This window comes from Neolamprologus multifasciatus, chromosome 6 (assembly GCF_963576455.1).
Source record: "Neolamprologus multifasciatus chromosome 6, fNeoMul1.2, whole genome shotgun sequence".
In the NCBI taxonomy this organism is placed as follows: Eukaryota; Metazoa; Chordata; class Actinopteri; order Cichliformes; family Cichlidae; genus Neolamprologus; species Neolamprologus multifasciatus.
The window spans coordinates 11270431-11291408 of NC_140444.1; the positions used below are offsets into that span (position 1 = coordinate 11270431).

Consider the following 20978-nt stretch of genomic DNA (forward strand, 5'->3'; position numbering starts at 1 on the left):
ACCCATTTACAGATGTATGTCCTCCACAACTCAATAGGCAAGTCTGTGTGCATTGTGACTGCATTGTGAGCTTAGGGCCAGATTGTCCAGCCTTTGAAATTGTCAGTGAATATATTTACTTGCTAAATATTCATTTACATATTTTATCATGATTGTGGCAAAGCACCAACAGAACCCACTTACTGGACAGGAACCATGAAGCCTACATACCTTTCAACAGGTACAATAAATATATAACATAATCAAATTTCAGTCCATATAAATATGAGTCACATATAAATTAAAAGTGAAATTCCTTTCTGTCCTATACAGCCTTGAATTTCATTACTGAAGAACCTAAAATAAGCACAGGTAAAGTTCTGATCAATATTATGACTTAAAGAATTTACATGAATAAAATTTGACAATTCTTTTGCTTTTATCAGGCACTGTTGTATACGGCACCATTGGGGGTTTTGCTTTGATCTCTATTTTGCTACTGGCAGTATGCTTCAGGAAGTACAAAGAAACCTCAAAACATCACCTACAGGTTTATTGCAACATAACAGACCTCAGCAATGCAAACAAAAGAGAGGTATGAATCAGAAACTGGAGATCACCCTGACAATTGTTTCTAAAAGCCAGGAGAAAGCCACCCAGTTTTTCACTCATGTGAGGTAACTGGTTCTGATGTCCTGTTCTTTTTTCTTTGCGCTGTATTTTATTATTTTTTTAACTCAATTGGCTGACCTCAGTTTTTTAATCACAAGTTGGAAGTGACTTTAAATTCCCTCACCTAGCCTTTTGGTGGTTAGATCGCCATTTTAGAATGTTGGTATTTTGACAGGAGAGCTGGATTCCACTAGGCTGAGGCAGATCTGGGCATCCTTGCAGATAATTGTAGTAGATATATGTATGGATACAAAGGTCCTGATCTTTTTTCCTAATTCACACAATATACTTTAGCAGTCTAAAAAAATTAAATATTGGATTTTCTAGCTCCCCGAGGGAGACTGGGGACATTGAGTCCGAATGGACCATGTTCAGGGTCACCAAAGCGAGCCACCAAGCTGAAGAAGGAGTCCTATCAGGCATAGTTAACCTGTGGGACTTTGGAGGCAGCTGATAGGTACTGACAGACCAAGCGGAACGCTGCGGGGGTAGTGGCTGAAGCAAAAACTTGGGAGTAGGAGGAGTTCGGAGAAGCCATGGAAAAAGACTTTCGGACTGCCTCAAAAAAATTCTGGCAAACCGTCAGGCGACTCAGGAGGGGAAAACAGTGTTCTACCAACACTGTGTATAGTGCGGGCGGACCACTGCTGACTTTGACTAAGAAAGTCATCGGGCGGTGGAAGAAATACTTTGAGGACCTCCTTAATCCCACTGGCATGTCTTCCGCAGAGAAAGCAGATTCTGGGGACAAAGGGAATGGCCCGCCAATCCCCGGGGGCGAGGTCACTGAGGGAGTTAAACAATTCCTTGGTGGCATAGCCCCTGGGGTAGATGAGGTCCGCCCCGAGTTCCTGAAGGCTCTGGATGTTGTAGGGCTGTCTTGGTTGACATCCATCTACAATGTTGCATGGAGATCAGGGGCAGTACCCCTGGATTGGCAGACTGGGTAGGTGTTCCAACTATAGGGGAATCACACTCCTCAGCCTCCCTGGTAAGGTCTATGCCAGAGTGCTGGAAGGGAGAGTTAGTCTGCTAGTCAAACCTCAGATACAGGAGGAACAATGCGGTTTTCGTCCTGGTCATGGAATACTGGATCAGCTCTTTATTCTCTCAAGGATTCTTGAGGGTGCATGGGAGTTTGTCCAACCAGTCTACATGTGTGTGGCGTGGGTGTGGTCTCTGGCCAGCTGCAGAGGAGGGGTGACGCAGTGAGCTCCCGGGGCGGTGCAGGGGCGGGTTGAACAGGTGTGCTGGGATCTGACAGTGATTGTGTCTCTTTATATGTTGGCAGTGATAGTCGGAGGGAGAGCGGACGTGACAGCAGAGAGAAAGCGGGAGTGTCTGTGTCCCAGTCAATAAAACCACAGTATCAAATAAAAGTTCTGCTGTCAACATATTCGCTCCAGCATATGTTTCTTGGGTCCAACGTTACAATGTGTTTTGTAGACTTGGAGAAGACATTCAACCGTGTCCCTCAGGGTGTCCTGTGGGGGTGCCCTGGGAGTATGGGTTGTCTGGCCCATTGCTACGGGCCATTCAATACTTATACAACCGCTGCAAGAGCTTGGTCTGCATAGCTGGCAATAAATCGGACTCGTTCCTGGTGGGTGATGGGCTCCGCCAGGGCTGCCCTTTGTCACCGATTCTGTTCGTAATTTCTATGGACAGAATTTCTAGGCGTAGCCAAGTGATGGAAGGCTTTCACTTGGGTGGTCTCAGAATCTCATCTCTGCTTTTCGTGGATGATGTGGTTCTGTTGGCTTCATCAGGTAATGGCCACCACCATGGTGGATGAATTTAAATATCTCGGGGTCTTAATACAAGTGACGGGAGAAGGGAGTGGGAGATTGGCAGATGGATTGGTGCTGCGGCTGCAGTGATGCGGACGCTGTACCGGTCTGTTGTGGTGAAGAGAGAGCTGAGTGTAAAAGCGAAGCTCTCGATCTACCGATCAATCTACCTCCCTACCCACACCTATGGTCACGAGCCGTGGGTAGTGACCGAAAGAACAAGATCAACAAGAGCGGGTACAAGCGGCGGAAATGGGCTTCCTCCAAAGGGTGCATGGCCTCTCCCTTAGAGATAGGGTGAGAAGTTCAGCCATCTGGGTGGGGCTCAGAGTAGAGTCGCTGCTCCTTCACATCGAAAGGAGCCAGTTGAGGTGGTTTGGGCATCTGACAAGGATGCCTCCTGGGCACCTTCTGGGTGAGGTGTTCCAGGCATGTTCCACCGGGAGGAGGCTGCGGGGCAGACCCAGGACACGCTGGAGAGATTACATCTCTCGGCTGGCCTAGGAACACCTTGGTGTTTCCCTGGATAAGCTGGAGGGGGTGGCTGGGGAGAGGGAGGTCTGGGCTTCTCTACTTGGGCTGGTGCCCCCGCAACCCAGCCCAAGATAAGCGGAAGAATTTGGATTTCCTAACAAAAGTAAACAATATGGGATAAATGTGGGACATAAAATGCTCATTTCTTTTGTCTTTGTCCTTTTCAACGGATCACCAGAATCACAGAAGAAGACAAAGTGTAGTAAAAAGTCACATGAGAGTTTCTCTTTGTCTGCTCACCAATACAGACAAGATCCAACAACACCAACCAAATGTGGGGTACCCCTCGATATCTATGAAAACATCTCTTTCTCCAAATTTCCTGCAGGTTCAGGATATTCACTCACAGAGGACCAAAATCACAATGATAATAACTCTGGGATCTACATGAGTCCTTTGCCAGCTTTGTATATGTGAAAGAACAGGTGATAGTATCCTCAGAAACTACACATTTAAATTGAAAATGTGCAAAAAAAATTAAAAAATACAGAAAGCTCTACAAACAGTGAATGTCCTTGTGTCTGCAGAGCCCCCTGTGAATCCCTCAAAAAGCCCACCAGTTATTTTTATTGTGTGTTAACAAATCAACTTTTTAATAAAAATGATTAAAAAAGTGTTTGCTTTTTGTTTTGTCCTCTTGACAATAGAACAGATTATATTGTGAATTATTTATCTCGCTATTGTTTAAAATAATACAATTTTATCCTTTGCAAAAAGCTGGCTATATGAATGAGCGAAGCTGTGAAGATGAAAATGTAGCAGTATATAGCGAAGTGTAATTGGCTTTGTTGTTGTCAATTTGGAGCTTTGCTGGATTTCAGTTCCTGCTTTGTTTTCGTTTGTTAATTCATGCTGAAGATCGAATCATTTGACTGAAACTAAGTGTATGCACACACATGAAGTCAATGTCCTTTCATTTCTCTCGAGTTGATAACTAACACCCATGGCATTTGCTGGGATTTTGGCGCAGGCCCTGAGGCCATCTGAAACATCTCGATTCTATTTAAGGCCACTCTGTAAGACAGTGCTTCTCAAACTGTGGGACAGGGCTCCACTAGTGGGGCAGGGTGTTGCAAAAGGTGGGACGAGGATAACCTGGGGAAAAAAAAAAATTAAGTCAAACAAAGTTCACTGAATATGACTGCATTCTCTTTTTTAAATAAATAAATATTATTTCTGGTGCCCTTTTGCGAATTTCATGATATTATTTACCGATCCAAGCCGATCCAAGCAGAAACAGTGTCACGCCCATAAAACTCAACTTGGTTCCTTTTTGTGGGTAATAGTTAATAAAAATGATGCAGCGTGGGCCATGAATTGTCTTCGATCTCTGAAGATGGCATGTCCGAAATACTGTAGTTTCTGAAGAACTGTGTTAAGTATTAATATATATTACATATCTCTTAGTGGCAAAATTATTCAAAAAATATTACCAGTTAACTTGCTGGTAGCACACTGTGGTGGCTGGGTGTAGTTTTTGACTCAGCTGCAGGCAAGTGAGTTCAGGGAGCAATGCCAGGGGAGGCTGGGTGGCAATGCTGGCAAGTCTTTTAGAATTAGGCATTTAGGCCTGGATGCTTCAGCACTTTCCCCAGAATCTCTTGGACTCTTGGAATTCAATTCAATTAGATTTGTTTCAATTCAGTTTTATTTATACAGTACCAAATCACAACAACAGTTGCCTAGGCGCTTTCTATTGTAAGGTAAATCCTACAATAATACATACCGACAAAAACCCAACAATCTTATGACCCCCTATGAACAAGCACTTTGGTGACAGTGGAAGAAAAAACTCCCTTTTAACAGGAAAAAACCTCCGGCAGAACCAGGCTCAGGAAGGAGCAGCCATCTGCTGCGACTGGTTGGGACGAGAGAGGGAAGACAGGATAAAAGACATGCTACAGAAGAGAGCCAGACATTAATAACAAGTACAATTCAATGCAGATAGGTCTATTAACACATAAGTGAGAGGGTGACTGAAGAAGAAATAATCAATGTATCATAGGAATCCCCCGGCAGCCTATGCCTATCGCAACATAACTAAGAGATGTTTCAGGGTCACCTGATCCAGCCCTAACTATATGCTTAAAGAAGAAGGAAAGTTTTAAGGTTAATGTTAAAAGTAGAGATAGTGTCTGTCTCCCAAATCCAAACTGGAAGCTGGTTCCATAGGAGAGGGGCCCGAAAGCTGAAGGCTCTCCCTCCCATTCTACTTTTAAACACTCTAGGAACAACAAGTAAGCCTGCAGTCCGAGAATGAAGTGCTCGACTGTCAGTAAATCTAAAGGCACATATATAAATTAATTACATTTATAGTTGATGCAGCAAATTTTAATTTTAAGCTGATGTGGTATAAAACGCCACTTAAATTACTGCTACCCAGTTAAAAGAGGCTCTCGTCAGGGAGGCTGTGTAGGTGTCATTTCCGCCCTTTTGTGCCCACAAACCAAAGCAAGCAGATCTGAGTTATCTGCAGTAGCAACTCTGTCCTCCACCGCTCACCAATTCTAACTGTGTGCATTGTGTCTGCTTTGTGCACTTATGGCTAGTTAATTCTACATGCACCTTGTTGTCTTATTTATTAGTATACTGTATAAGTTTAATTAAGGCTGTAAATGCAGATCCTGAAGGGAGCAAGAAAGAACTACTGGTACATAGCTGTTACTTTTTCAGCCACAATGAAGACCATTTCTTTTCTCAACTTCCTTTTGTTTGGTAAGTGAATTCACAAATTTAATACTTACATTTTTTCATTGAATGATTTAATTTCATCTTTCATATCTTGTTACATGATCAATTTTGGCAGTTCCACTTACTGATGGAGCCATAATCAATGTAGAGGGATTCGAGGGGAGAAATGTCTCCTTCCAGTGCTCACACAAAATTGCATCGAACAGCAACAAGTATTTTTGCAAAGATCCATGTAAAGGCGAAGGAGAAAAACTGGTTACTGTAGAACCTGGCAGAAGAGCAGAGTCAGGGAGGATTGCTCTGGTGGACTCTGGGGATGGATCCTTCACTGTGACCTTCAGTCATCTCCAGCTGTCAGACTCACAGAAATACTGGTGTGCAGTGGATAGGCCTGGTTTTGACACATATACTGAAGTGCAGCTTGCAGTAAAGAAAGGTACGTATATTGTTCTATCACTTTTAAATAAAATGCACCAATACTCTTAATTTTACACCTGTAAATTAATGGAGGGACAGCTCCTAGTTGGTAGTATAATTTGCATCTATGCATTCATTCTCTGAGGGGAATTATTTGCAAATCTCATTAAGTCAAATTTGTGTCATAATAGGACAGAGAAAAAATGCCAAATGTTTAATCTGAGAAATTGTGACTTAAGAAAAACGTTGCTTATTTTGACATTGATGGTGCCAACACATCTCAAAAAGGTTGGCACAGAACCACTGTGTAGCAGCCAGTTCTCTTTGAACAACAGTCTGCAAATGTTTGCGAAGTGAGAGGACCAGTAGCTGGATGTTTAGAAGAAGACCGTTGACCCATTCTTGTCTGAGACAGGACTTTAGCCTTTTCACAGTCTTTGGTCATGTTTGTCATATTTGTTACGCGATAATGTGTACAATACTTTCAATTGGTGAAAATTCTGGACTGCACACAGTTGAGTTCAGTTGTTTTACTACAAAGCCATTTTTTGAGCAGTGTATCAACATGAAAAACAAGATTAAAGTACAGTATGCTGATGATACTCATGATTGGCTTTTTAATGAAATACATTTATGGTTTTGTTTTGACTCATATTATTTTGAAAAGGGTGAAAAACCGACAATCTAAGTAACTCTTTCAATTCTCCTCCTTATACAGTTACAGCAACTATCATATCTGATGTTTCTTCCACATGGACATATCAAAATACCAACATAACACATTTTACAACTGGAACAGGAACCATGAAGCCTACAAACCTTTCAACAGGTATAAGAAATATTTAACATAATTAAATTTCAGTCCACATAAAAATAAATCAAAGACAAACTTACATTAATTAATATTATATTTTGCCCTACAGTCTTAAACTTCACAGCTGAAGAAGAAATTAAAACCAACACAGGTAATGTTCTGATTGTTATGATGACTTAAAGACTTTGAATGAATAAGATTTTGAAATTCAACCTGTTTTCCTCAGGCACCATCATGTTTACTACTGCTGTGGGTTTAGCTTTGTTTGCTCTCTTGCTGGCAGTATGCATCAGGAAGTCTAGAAAAACCTCAAAACATAAACTACAAGATTACTGCAACAGCACAGACTTCAGCAATGAAAACCAAAGAGAGGTATGAGTTAGAAACTGGAGATAAACCCTGAAAACTGTCTCTGAAGTCAGTTGATATAAATCAAGCACATAATAAAATGTTCTGGGTTGAATTTATAGAATTACAACGAGAGTAAATCATGACACATTATGGCACCTAAATTCTGTATTTTGCGAGAGCGCAAATAACTGATGTTAGATGGAAATAGTTTATTTGGCAAGCCCGGGTAATCATTTCCTGTCTTTAGCATTGCATGCATTTAAAAGGCATGCATTAGAACTGAAGGAAACTGTCAGTCTGGCTCTCTCCACAGATAAAACTAAATATAAGTGCATCACTGAAACACTGTTTAGCACTTTAGATCTCAGTTTAATTTGCTGTGCTGCAAATCAGTAGAGCAAATAGAAACTGATCTGCAAACTGAGATCCTTAACCATCATTAGGCAGATTGAGGAAAAGTCACACATCCTGTCCAAGTAACTGTCTAGCATGAACCAACTTCAAACTACACTTCACCTTTGGCTGGATTCATTTCCGAGTTTGAGTAATTATAGTTTTGAATTTTCTAACTACTTTTTAAATTTTTTTTATTTCATTTTGATTTTTGGTTTTAAATTAGTTAAGTTTCTGTTAGTTTCCAGAGTTTTCTTATTTTAGTTTGATTTTTTTGTATTGTATTGAAAATGTTCTCTCTCTGCTCTGCCTAGACTCGTGGCTCTGGGACACAAAACCAGACAATGTTGGCTAATTCATGCAACATACTTAATTTATTTAGTAATTTGTTTTATAATATATAAATAAAGATTCCATAAAGAAATATAAATGAACTTCTCAGTTGATGTAGAGCATACATAAAGCATACATAAAGCATAGAGCATACATAGATAGAGCACTCACGAATGTGATTATTTTGTTTTTCTTTGTCACTTTTCAACAGGTCAGCTGTGAGTACAGTGACACTGACGACAGGACAAACCAATGTAAAAAGTCATCTCAGAGTTCTTCTGTCTCTACTCACCAACAAAGATGCCATTCAGATCCATCATCTGAATCTGAACCTGCAGCAACCAAATGCAGTGCACCCTCTAGTATCTATGAAACCATCTATTTCCCCAGCCTTCCTGCAGATTCAGAATGTTCAACAACACAGCACCAAAATGTCTATGATAATAACTCTGGGTTATATGTCAATACTTTGCCAGCTCTAGTGCCAAAAAAACCCAAACAGGTACTTGTCAAAAAGACAACTAAACCTAAGTCGTGCAAAAATATAGAGAGCTGTACCTACAAGGCATCTCCTTCTGTCTCCTGTGGATCAACCGCAAAGGAGCCAAAATCTCTTTGGTTTGGTTTAGATTTATCAGAAATTAATTGAACTTAATCTAAATTTGTATGTTATTCATAAACATTCATGGACAAGTTAATTTCTCCAATTATGTGCACCATAATCTCCAGTTATGATTATTAACTTTTGCAACTATCCTCAGTGTCTGCAGGTTTGCCCTCTCAGGCAGATTATTGGTCATTTCTGGGGATAGAATAAAATAGAATAGATTAGCCCTTTGTTATCATTGTACATGTACAACGAAATTGTAGGTGCTCCACACCAACTGTGCCAGAATAAATATAAATAGTAGACAGGAGGAATAAATAGCAAACAGGACAAATATATAAAATCAAGAGAGATATACGTATAGAAAACTAGCAAAATATATACAAGAAATAAGAGAAAGGCACACACTGGAGAACAAAATATTTGCAAAGTGCTCGGAGCTAGTGCATAGAAAATAAAAAAATAAAACGTTTGTTGACTGTCCGAAAGGCCCAGGGGAATGGCCCAGGGCAGTCAGGTTTCACACCTCCAGCTGAGTCTGGAGGTGTGAAACCTGACTGACCTGAGGGTTGGGCGGGGTGCAAGGGGTCCCCTGTAATGGCCCTGGTTTTCCTGAGACAGGAGGATCTGGCGATGGTCTCCAGGGCAGCCAATGATTTTTTGGGTGGCATTAATTATGCTCTGCACATCCTTTATCTTCTTGGCCCCCAGTAGTTTCTTTTGGGAAAAACCGGATCCTGGGGGATCAGAAGTGTCTGGTCTTCAGTTATTGAACAAAATAAACTCTTTCTATCTTGAAATGAACAAAATTCCAGTCTGAATTGTCATTTTATGTTCGCTGAGATCCAAACATCAGTACTGTAAGGAAGTGTCAGTGTGCAAACCCTATTGTCTACTACCCAGTTAGGACTAATAGTACATAGGGCTTATCTGAAATTCAAGAAATGGCTTGACTTAGTTCTTCAGAAATTTCCCATAATCCGACTGCATGGCTGGCCTCACCATTTCATCCACAATCTCATTTGTGCTGGGCTCGCCATCAGTGGTTCTCCAGAATCCTTTCTAGTAGTTACAAAAACCCAATTATGATTTTATAACACAAATAACTCAGATGTTAGCGTCTTTGTGCTCTGAGTTTGGGCCCAATATATTCTTCGTCTTCCTCCAACACACGCTTGACACCATAGAGGGAAAGAGCTCAAAGACGAGACAGAAAACGCTTCCTGTGGACAAGACCTAAGATATGACAGCCTCACAGACCTAAGGTTGTCATAATGCAAAACAGTCTCACGGCGCCCCCGTGTGACAATAATAAGCAATAGCTTTAAATGGTGCAAAGGGGTTTAGTAGCTCTGTATTTCATATGCGTTACACATGATTTCTTGCAAGTTGTACCCTGTGTAACATATAGTTATATTTCTAGGTGCACATGCTGTTACGTTATGGCATAGGATTTCAGAAGGGGCTCCAATTACAGTGCATCTATGTCTCAGATTTAAAGAAGCAGAAAAACCCTGTATAAAACCCAAAGAGGGTGCTAAACATCTTTAGTATGATTGAAGCTTTCCACTTTCTTCTGACAGAATTTGTAAAATGTACCCTTAAAACAACCATTTAATTTCTGCTTGTCTGTCAGTTCATGTCACTCATTGTACTTACTTACTTCCTAAAGTGACTTTTGTATCCAGATGTATTTGCATTGAGATAAAAAAAAAAAAAACAGCTCCAGTGTAACATGCATGCTGCATGATACAGCATGTAACCAGTTGATCATTGTGTTATTGGATTATTCATAAGGAGACAAAAAAAAAGAATATTTCCTATGGTGGCATGAAAATATATTTTCATTTTATAAAGTGGCTTTGCTTTAATGTTTTAATGTTACTGTTTTGTTTTTTTATATGAGACATGATTTTAGTATAGTGTCATCAGTATGACATGTGTTTGCATATACTTGCACACATATCTGTCTACTGGAAAGTCTTGATCACTCATTGCCACTTTACAGGAAGGATGTTCTTGGTGATAGAAGTTAGATGTAGGTACTGACAACTTTTAAACCACAAAACCACAACTCAAAACACAATGACTCTTATGAGTAAACTGACAACTATTGACCTGTTAGCCTTTGACTGAAAGGTTTGAGATAGCACCTAAAAATATTCAAAATATATCGGTACTAATGAAAACCTCAGTATTTGGCTGTTTGTAAAAGGAGTGTAATTACAGAAGAAAAAAAAACATTTTGAGAAACATTCCACATTTCAAACCAGGAAGACTGGTAACAGTTTAATATATATATCTGTCAAATTGCTGTCTTGCAGAAAGCATTCGATTAAGTTTCTAAAATATTAAACTATTCCTAAAATGAAATTTATGATATTGTGTGAAATTATCCAACATTTCTGTAATAAAAAAAACAAAATCAAAAACTTCCTGCTTCCCTGCTTTTATTTCCATAAGAAATAGAATACATGTTTATATATATATATATATATATATATATATATATATATATATATATATATATATATATAGCTACTGCCACCGTTCGTGAAGCAGTGAAAATAAACTGTCATATATGGGGTTGTGTAGGTGTCATTTCCTCCCTTTGTGCCCACAAACCTGCAGAAGCAGGTTGTCTAAGAGATCACTTAAAATAAAGAACTACGTACAAGTGTCACTTTTTCAGCTACAATGAAGAAGACTTCTTTCCTCTACTGCCTTTTATATGGTAAGTGACTACACATGTTTAGTAGTTTATGTCATTTAAATGTTTATTTTGATGTATTGTATCTTATCACATCACTTATTATTATTACTAAATGACTTTACATTATTACATCAATTTCAACAGTTACATTAATCAATGGAGACGTAATCAATGTAGAGGAATTTGAAGGGAGAAGTGTCTCCTTCCAGTGCTCACACACATATGCATGGAGCAACAACAAGTATTTCTGCAAAGATCCATGTAAAAGCACAGGAGACATACTGGTTACTGTAGAATCTGGAGGAAGAGCAGAGTCAGGGAGGATTACTCTGGTGGACTCTGGGGATGGATTCTTCACTGTGACCTTCAGCAATCTTCAGCTGTCAGACTCACAGAAATACTGGTGTGCAGTGGAGCGGACTGGTTTCGATACATATGCTCAGGTACACCTAACAGTAAAGAACGGTACGTGTACATGAATACTTTTAATTTGATATTTGTATTTACATTCTTGCAGGTACAATTCTCAGTTTGTGGGTTAATGTAACTAAAAAAATGTAACAACAAAGTTTTTGTACAACTTTACCCACTCCCACTTTACCCATACTGCACTAATTCAGTAACTATCATATGTCAGTGTTTTGCTTTTTTAAAACCACTTCTTTCTAGAGATGGACCGATCCGATATTACGTATCGGTATCGGTCCGATACTGACCTAAATTACTGGATCGGATATCGGAGAGAAATAAAAAATGTAATCCGATCCATTAAATATCAAAAAAGCACCTCAAAAAACTTGCGACACGGTGTAACTCGGCTCATAACCGTAGCACGTCGGAGCAGTGTGGTCACGTGATAGAGCGGCTGTGTGTATTTGTAGCCTGCTAGCAAACATTTTATCTCTGAGGAAGTTATCTCAGATAGAAGTAAAGCAAGTGTGTAAGTTCATCTCTGAATGTTTGTAAAGCATTCCCGCATTAAGCTTAACAACCGATATATAGAGCAACTGCCTCTTCTCTCTTCCTCCCTCTGCTACTTCAATCATGAAACTGCTTAATGATCAGCTGATCGGCTTTTCTGTCGCGAGTCCGTCTCTCTTCTTTGTTTTTGGCCCACTTTGCACCAGAAAGAGGAAACCAGCGGCTGAACAACAGCAGCACTATTAAGCTTGATAAGCTGTTGTTAGAATTTATTTAATATTACTTTCTACACCAGGATCTTTTTCTACGCAGCTGACGGCTGGTAACTGTGCAGGGGCGGATCTAGCAAAGTTTAGCCAGGGGGGCCGATAGGGCATGAACAGGGAAAAGGGGGCACAAAGACATACTTTTCTTTCTTATTCTCATTTAAAATATCTAGCTTTTAATTATTTAATAATTATCTGAATCTTACACCCAAAGTTTTAATCTGAAATGTTTAATGGACTTCTATAAAATGTATAGAAGTCCATTACTGTATATAATAACTGTTAAGTCTAATATACCCTAGTAAGCTGTAGTACTTTTTCCTTTGGGAAAGTACCATCTGTGAATTCTGCAATTCTGTTGAAGAAAGATGTTGAATCTATTTAATTATTCTTGAAAAATAATTTATTTCTGTGAATTTTTTTCACCCTGCATCAAATTAAAGTTGATTACATTGATTAAGCATCATGAGGAAGAGGGTGGTTCCCTATTTTCTTTTGCTGGGAGTTTGCAACCCTATTAGTTAGGTTGCTTAATATTTCTGCTAAGTACTCTTTAAAATACCAGAATAGGAAGGATGGTGCAGGTTTAACTTTATTAGATTGATCAGTGTTGCTGATCTATGAAATATTTTGGGTGCAGTGTGTTTTTTTTTTTTTTGTTTTTTTTTTACATACAGGTATAACAGAATAGCTTTAGTGAGTGTTGTTGTTGTTTTTTTAACTTGAGTATGAACTTATACAAAAAGCAGCAAGATATTAAAAAAACATTTTGTTGATTAAAAAACACACTATATCGGATTCATATCGGTATCGGCAGATATCCAAATTTATGATATCGGTATCGGTATCGGACACAAAAAAGTGGTATCGTGCCATCTCTACTTCTTTCACACAACAATTATAAAAAAATATCTTTTTGATTTCAGAGAAATAAACAAAAATGTATTACAGCTAAAGTTTTATTATAATTGATTCTTAGAAGTGCATTTATAAATGTTTATAATCTTGTGGTTCACAGACCACTTCTTATATAACGCTTCTCAACCCTATCTCAACTATGATGTCACCACCTATTTTTGTCTGTGGCTTAGACTGAAGCCCTTGTGAAAACCAAGAGATTTACAACCCCTTTTAAATTGCATAACTATATATAATGATTTGTTTTAGACAAATGTTTTTAAGGTTAATTTAAAAAAAAAAATGTAATTGTTAATTTATGTTAATTTCGTCCACCGCTGTTCTTCTTCCCACTCACGAACTGAAATCAAATCAGAGGAAGAAAGACACATATCCACCCAGCGTGCAGATAACTGAAGTACATTTAAGATACAATGAAGATAAACCTTTATTAATCCCACATGTGGGAATATATTTGTTGGGTCACGGCAGAAAGTGGACAGTGCAAAATTACAAGCAGTAAAAATGAAGAACAATTGTGGAATAGAATAAGATCAAAAGAATAACATACTATATAAAATAGAATAAAATACTATGTTTTGTTAGAAAAATTATACTTATTGGTACTGCACATGTGTGGATGTGTGTGCATCTGTCATCTGCGCCATTTGTATTACTGCGCTTGCATTTGTAGCGCAAGTAAAGACACAATTGTAATTGTAATGTCATAACTGAATTCACTATAATAACTTGTTACATTACTGCTGCTCTAAAACCTGTATATGCATTTCAGCATTGATGGTACCTTGGCAGATGTGCAAGCTGCCGTTTTACATTAATGCACCCTAAATCATCGGAGATGGAGGTTTCTGAACTTGCTACAAGCTGGTATTCACCCTCCTCTTTAGGTCAGAGAATGCAGTCCTGATGTTTTTGAGAAAAATAATTTCAGATACATTTTTGATTTGTCTGAACACATAACCTTTGCCTCAGTGCATTTAAAATCAGCTTTTACTCACGGACAACGGTAGTATTTCTAGATTATGATCACATATGGCTTATTCTTTACCTGGCATTGCATTGTGAACTTTGTTCATAGATAATGATTTTGAGGCTCATGCAGTTAATTCCACAAAAGAACCAGTGCCTCTCTTAATTTAGTGCCAAGTGAGGACCCAAAGGTCATGGACATCCAGTACTGAGTATCTGGTTTGTCTCTTTCAGAGTGTTTTACAAATTCTCTGAATCTCTAGATTATTGTCACACCGAGGAATCATTTCTAAGAAATCCTAGGATACTCTTTTTATACTCAATCATGTTATCAACCTGTTGCCAGTTAACCTCATTAGCTGCAAATTAGGCTCCTTCAGCTGTTTAGTTTTCCAGCCTTTTGTTGCCCATCCCATTTTTTAGGGATGTTGCTTCCATAAAATGCTCTAACATTTTACCAAAAATATTAAAAATTTCTCAGTTTAAACATTTGATATATGTTTTTTAATGTTCGTGATTTGAAATGAATTAATTGGATTTTTTTAAATCATTGCATCTTTTTTTAAATTGACATTTTATACAACATCCCAGCTTTTCTGGAAGTGGGGTTGTATATTTTTTAACAAAGGTAAAAGTACAAATAGTATAAATACCTTGTAAATAACCACTCTCTTAAACAGCTATTGCAACTGTGACAACTGTCATACCGGGAGTTGCCACATGGACAAATCAAAATACCAACACAACAAACTTCACAAATGGAACAGGAACCATGAAGCCTATAGAACTTTCAACAGGTATAAATACACATATCAGTCCTTATGAATATGAATCACAGATAAACTTACATGAAGTAATACTTAATTCTTCCTACAGCCCTAAACTTCACAGCTGAAGAAGAACCTAAAATCAACACAGGTAAAGTTTTGTTTGATATTAGCTTAGCTAATAGCTTATTGGCTTAAAGTGTTTACATGAACAAGATCTGATAATTGTCTTGTTTTCATCAGGTACCATCGTGTTTGCTACCATTGGTGGTGTTGGCCTGATCTCCGTCTTGCTGCTGGCAGTATGTTTCCGGAAGTCCAGAAAAACCTCAAAACATAAACAATCAGTTTACTCCAAATGTGCAGACCTCACCAGTGCAAACAAAAGAGAGGTATGAGTCAGAAAACAGGGATCAATATGAAAGTAGTACACAAATAAAAAGAGGCAATATAAACTGAAGCACAAAACGATGTTCATGTTTGTAGTTATAGGAGTATAATGTGATTAAATCCTTCTGTGTTATATCAAAACACAACTAACATGCTGTTGGATGAAAAACTACTCTTACCACCCTCATGCCTTTCTTTTACATGTAATGGTAGAGAAATATTCTTTATACTGCCTCTATCCACAGATAAACCTGTGCAACAACATCACTGAAGGGTATCATTCAATATTTTAGATCTCATGTTTTATTTTTGGTAGAGTTTCTTTAGCCTCTGCAGTATGCACTGATTAGCCAAAAATTAGTGTTAGGAAATGACTGACCCTGTCCAATGAATTGTTAAAAACGAGCTTAAAACGCTCTTTGAACACACTTCAATCTGTTTTCTTTGGGACAGAGCTTGTTTGACAGAGTTACAGCTCTGGGTACCTCACTAGGGTGAGGTACGTAGATCAGCTTTGCTTAGACTGGTTACTCTGTAACACAGATCCAGATAATTGTAAATGTGTGGATACTCACAGAAATCCATTTTTTTGTACTTAAATTAATAATCATTTAAAAATTGATTTTCTACACAAACCCAATAAATGCGTATCATATAAGAGCATGCTGATTTGTTTCTTTTTCACTTGTCAACAGGTCAGCTGTGGTTATGATGACACTGACAAGAGGACAAAGGGTAGTAACAAGTCTCCTAAGAGTTCATCTGTCTCTGCTCACCAACAAAGAGCAGATCCTTTAACATCTGATGCCACAGAGACCAAATGTAGTGTACTCGCTGATACCTATGAAAATATCACTTTATTCAAGCTTCCTGCAGGTTCAGGAGATTCACCCACAGACGACCAAAATGACTATGAAAATAACTCTGGAATCTACACCAATACTTTGCCAGCTTTCATATTTGAAAGAGCAGGTGATGGTGCTTGTAGAAAAAAGGAAATAACTGAACCTAATACAAGCAAAAATACACTGAGTTTTGCAAACCGTTGTGTCTCCAGAGTCCCACGTGAAAAGCCCAGATCGCTTTGGTTTGGTTTAGATTTATCAGAAATAAATCAGAATTAGTTTCATCTGATTTGTAATTTTGTAACATTTTATGACATTTATGGAAAAGTGAACTTCTTCACTAATCATCAACAACAGTCTTCACCAATATTAAAGATGTACACTAATTGTACTGTCAGTGTTTCCATTTCATGGCTGTCTCTGTCTGTGTTTTTGTCATTTATACTTTGGTTTCATTTAACCCTGTAAGACCCAACCCATCACAAAATAGTGAGAAAATTCTGATTTTTATGGGAACTGATTTTTATTAACACTAACAAAATCTACATTTTTTCTATATCATGTTGTTAATTATATATTTTCATTATATATTTATTATATTTGTTTGTATCACATTTGATACATTGGGTGTTTTGGCAACTTTTTGTTAACAAAATATATGTTAATTTTAGACCAAAGAGTAGTAACATAGTACATAACATTTTGAAATTATTGCAAGTATTGATCATGTAGATGAGTTAGAGGTCTCAGAAACTCATGTAGCAAATATGATACAAAGGGCATTATAGGGTTAAGAACAAGTCTAATAGCTTGTTGACTCAAAGCTAAAGTGTGAATTGATGCTGACATTTTTAACACGTCAGGGGAAATGTGCTACATTTCTAGTGGGTGAAAGTTAGTTAGTGTAGTATCTTGTGTGTTTTTGTGTGTGTTGGCATCTGCTGTTGTGGTTAATGTTACCTTATAGGCTATTTGTTTGCAGACAGTGATAAATTGAAAATAAACTCAAAAATCCATCATATTCGGCTTCCAAATTGTATTATATCATTATTTTTCCACATGTAGGCCTACAAATGACTAATTTTTGTAGCCGGTACCAGTTTGAATAATTTGAGTACCAGTATATATGACGATAAGTGCTGGGTTAAACGCATTACCGTAAACACATTGCGTTATTGCATCATTGCTAAATGTAACAGCTAGATTCTGAACTTCAACAGGTAACAAAAGTATTGATGAGCAGTCAGGCTTGTACAACATTGTAGCCTATGCAGTCTTTCAGCGGGCACATTCTGCAGTGGAATCACTTTGAAGATCACGTTGAAGTACTGCATTGTTGGCTTTGTGTTTATACTAAATACTAAAAGAAAAATGTTGTACGCCCTCATTAGGATGCAGGTGGCTGATGACAATTTAAATATAGCTTTTGTTTTGTTTTTTTGTCCTCTTGATGGTAGAAGGACTAGATTTAAATGTGTTAGCAAATTTTGCATATTTGCATATTCTCACACAGACAATATCATTGGTAGGGATGGGTACCGGTATCCGGTGCCATGATGGCACCGGTTCTGACATAAACGGTAGTAACCAGACCGAAAAGCAGCGCACATTTCGGTGCTTTATTTCGGTGCTTTTTTCCCTGAGCTGTGATACACTTTCTTCTTCCTTACATTTGTATTGGCGGTTGGCAAACAACTGAAAGGTGCATTAGCGCCACCAACTGGTATGGAATGATACGCTTTAGATTCTAGCCAATCATTTTACGTTCCGAGGATAGTAGGCGGGTCCAGGTACGTACGTTCTTTTAGAGCAAAGCTACAGATTAAAAATGCCCAAGGCGAAGCGGTCAAAAGTCTGGCTGTACTTCTCAGCAAAATATGCAAACTCAGCAGCCTGCAACAAGTGCTTTAAGCTGATACTGTGATACTGTCAAAGGAGGTAACACCTCAAATCTGATGAAACACCTGGCGCCGCATAGCGTTCTTTTTTAAAGCCGAGAAATGCGCCGTATTTGATAGCTTGTTGCGAGACCTCACACCGTGCACATCTACTGCTTGTGGGTTGCCTGTTATCGGACCTGGAGTTAGCAACATCCCCCAAAAACCCGAAGAGGAGAGTCCTGGCCCCTAGCCCTGCCAGTGTAGCAGAAATGATGACGGATGATGATGCAGCAGCAGCTGTTCTTCTCTGCATCAGTAGCTTAATGTTGTTCGTGTGTAATTACGTTGAGTAGGCTAACCACGTTATTACATTAATGCATGTAAGGTGAACTAGCAAACACCATCATAGCTACATGTGGCTGTCTTCTTGTTTGATGGCAGATACTCCCTTCACCCTGGCCAAAAAGGCTAAAATGACCAAAGAAAAAGTGGAAAACAGCTAAACATAAGAGGATTTTGGACAAAGTTTGTGTTTTTTCCATTGTTTAAGCACTGCTTCCAGCCAAGAGTGATACCATATATGCCCTATAGCTGCAGAAAAGGCTAACATTGTTATCTTTTTAAAAAAAAAACAGCTGAACATGAGACGTTTTTGGACCAATTTTGTGTTTTCCATTCTTTAAGCACCGGTTTGAGCACCGTTTAAGCACCGGCACCGTTTCAAAAGTACCGGTTTGGCACCGGTATCGGATAAAACCTAAACGATACCCATCCCTAATCACTGAAAATACTTTATAGCCAGTATAGAATTTTTGTTTAAACAAAATCCTTGTAAAAGGCTGCCAAATGAATTGCATCATTATTTTTTCCATTTGAGCTGCTCATCAGCACAGTACCAGTAGATAACTACTGTAATGCTGATTTTGTACAGTGACACTGACAAGAGAAAAAACCACCGTAAAACGTTATCTAGAATTCTTTTGCCAATACTCATCGACAGAAATCACAAACATCTGAACCCAGAGCAATCAAATGTAGCATACACTAGCTATAGCTATAAAACACTAACTCTGGGATCTATATCAGTATTTTTCCTGCTTTAATACATAAAATGAGGAAAGCAGTAAAACTAAAACAGAGAAAAAACAGAGCTGTGCAGACCCTGTGCCTCCTGTGAATCCAAAAATCCTAAACTGATCTGAAGGAGTTCAGAGGTGGTAGAGGAAGAACATTATATATATATATATGTATATATATATATATATATATATATAGTATATACATTATATACATTAGGTGAATCTGCAGTAGTAGCAGCAAGCAGGTGAATTCTGTACATTAATAAGAATAGACATCTGATTATTTTACAGAATAGACAATATAAACATATTTAAAATTAAAGGAATTTGAAATGTACATTGTGCCTGGGTTTAGAGTGTCTGGAAGAGAGTCCTGTCTCAGTCAATTATAGATGATGTGAGATGGTGGGTGTGTGTGTGTTTAGGGCCCGGATGGCTTGGGGATAGAAGCTCCTTTTGAGTCTCTCTGTCCTTGTCCGGATGATGCGGAACCTTCTACCAGATTGCAGAAGTTGGAACAGTTTGTTCCCAGGATGGGACAGGTCCTTCAGTATCTGCGCTGCTCTAGTCCGGCATCTCCTGGTGTAGGTGTCCTGAAGCGGGGGGAGAGCAATCCTGCAGCAGTGTTCTGCTGTACGGATCACTCTCTGGAGAGCTTTTTGGTCCTTCACACAGCTGTTCCCAAACCACGATGTCATGTTCTGTGTGAGAATGCTCTCCACAGCGCCTGTATAGAAAATCCTGAGGATCTTTGGAGAGACCCTGAACTTCCTCAGTTGTCGTAGGTGGTACAGGTGCTGCCTAGCCTTTTTGGTCTGGATCTGAATGTGGGCAGACCATATCAGGTCTGAGGAGATGTGGACACCAAGATACTTGAAGGACTGCACCCTCTCCACTGGAGCTCCATTGATGATAATGGGCTTGTAGTCTCTGTGCTGACTCCTTCTGAAGTCCACCACCAGCTCCTTGGTCTTGCCGACGTTCAGCTGGAGGTGGTTGTCCTGGCACCATGATGCCAGATTCTTCACTTCGTCCATGTAGGCCGCCTCATCGTTGTTGGAGATGGCACCCAACACCACTGTGTCGTCAGCAAACTTCACAATGGTGTTGAAGCCATGGGTGGCCACACAGTCTGAAGTGTAGAGGGAGTAGAGCAGTGGCGAGAGGACACATCCCTGTGGTGCTCCTGTGTTGATGGTGATGCTGTTAGAGACGCATCTACCCACCCTCACCACCTGAGTTCTGCCAGTGAGGAAGTCCAACACCCATGCACACAGACGGCTGTTGAGTCCCAGATCCCTGAGCTTTGTGAACAGTCTGCAGGGCACTATTGTGTTAAACGCTGAACTGTAATCAACAAACAGCATTCTCACATAGTTACCCTGTTTCTTGTCCACGTGGCTGAGGGTGGTGTGCAGGACGTGGGCGATGGCATCCTCTGTGGATCTTTTGGGTCGGTAGGCGAACTGCAGCGGATCTGTGGTGTCTGGGATGGAGGAGGAGATGATGTTCTTCAGCAGCCTCTCAAAGACCTTCATTACTACCGAGGTCAGTGCAACTGGCCGGTAATCGTTCAGGGATGAGGGTTTGCTGTTCTTGGGCACAGGGATGATGGTGAATCTTTTGAAGCATGTGGGGACCACAGACTT

General features: G+C 39.1%; 1 protein-coding gene and 1 long non-coding RNA gene across 2 annotated transcripts; both read left to right on the forward strand.

Moving 5' to 3' along the window:
- Positions 1-5274: 5274 nt before the first annotated feature.
- Positions 5275-10976, forward strand: LOC146516502 (uncharacterized). Its single transcript, XM_085162085.1, has 6 exons — positions 5275-5690; positions 5782-6102; positions 6802-6912; positions 7007-7048; positions 7124-7269; positions 8186-10976. The coding sequence occupies exons 1-6, from the start codon at positions 5591-5593 to the stop codon at positions 8621-8623; spliced, it is 1158 nt and encodes a 385-aa protein (XP_085018211.1). The 5' UTR covers positions 5275-5590; the 3' UTR covers positions 8624-10976.
- Positions 10977-14958: 3982 nt separating this feature from the next.
- Positions 14959-16923, forward strand: LOC146516503 (uncharacterized). Its single transcript, XR_014874341.1, has 3 exons — positions 14959-15165; positions 15245-15286; positions 15379-16923. It is a non-coding gene; the product is annotated as an uncharacterized LOC146516503 (long non-coding RNA).
- Positions 16924-20978: the final 4055 nt, after the last annotated feature.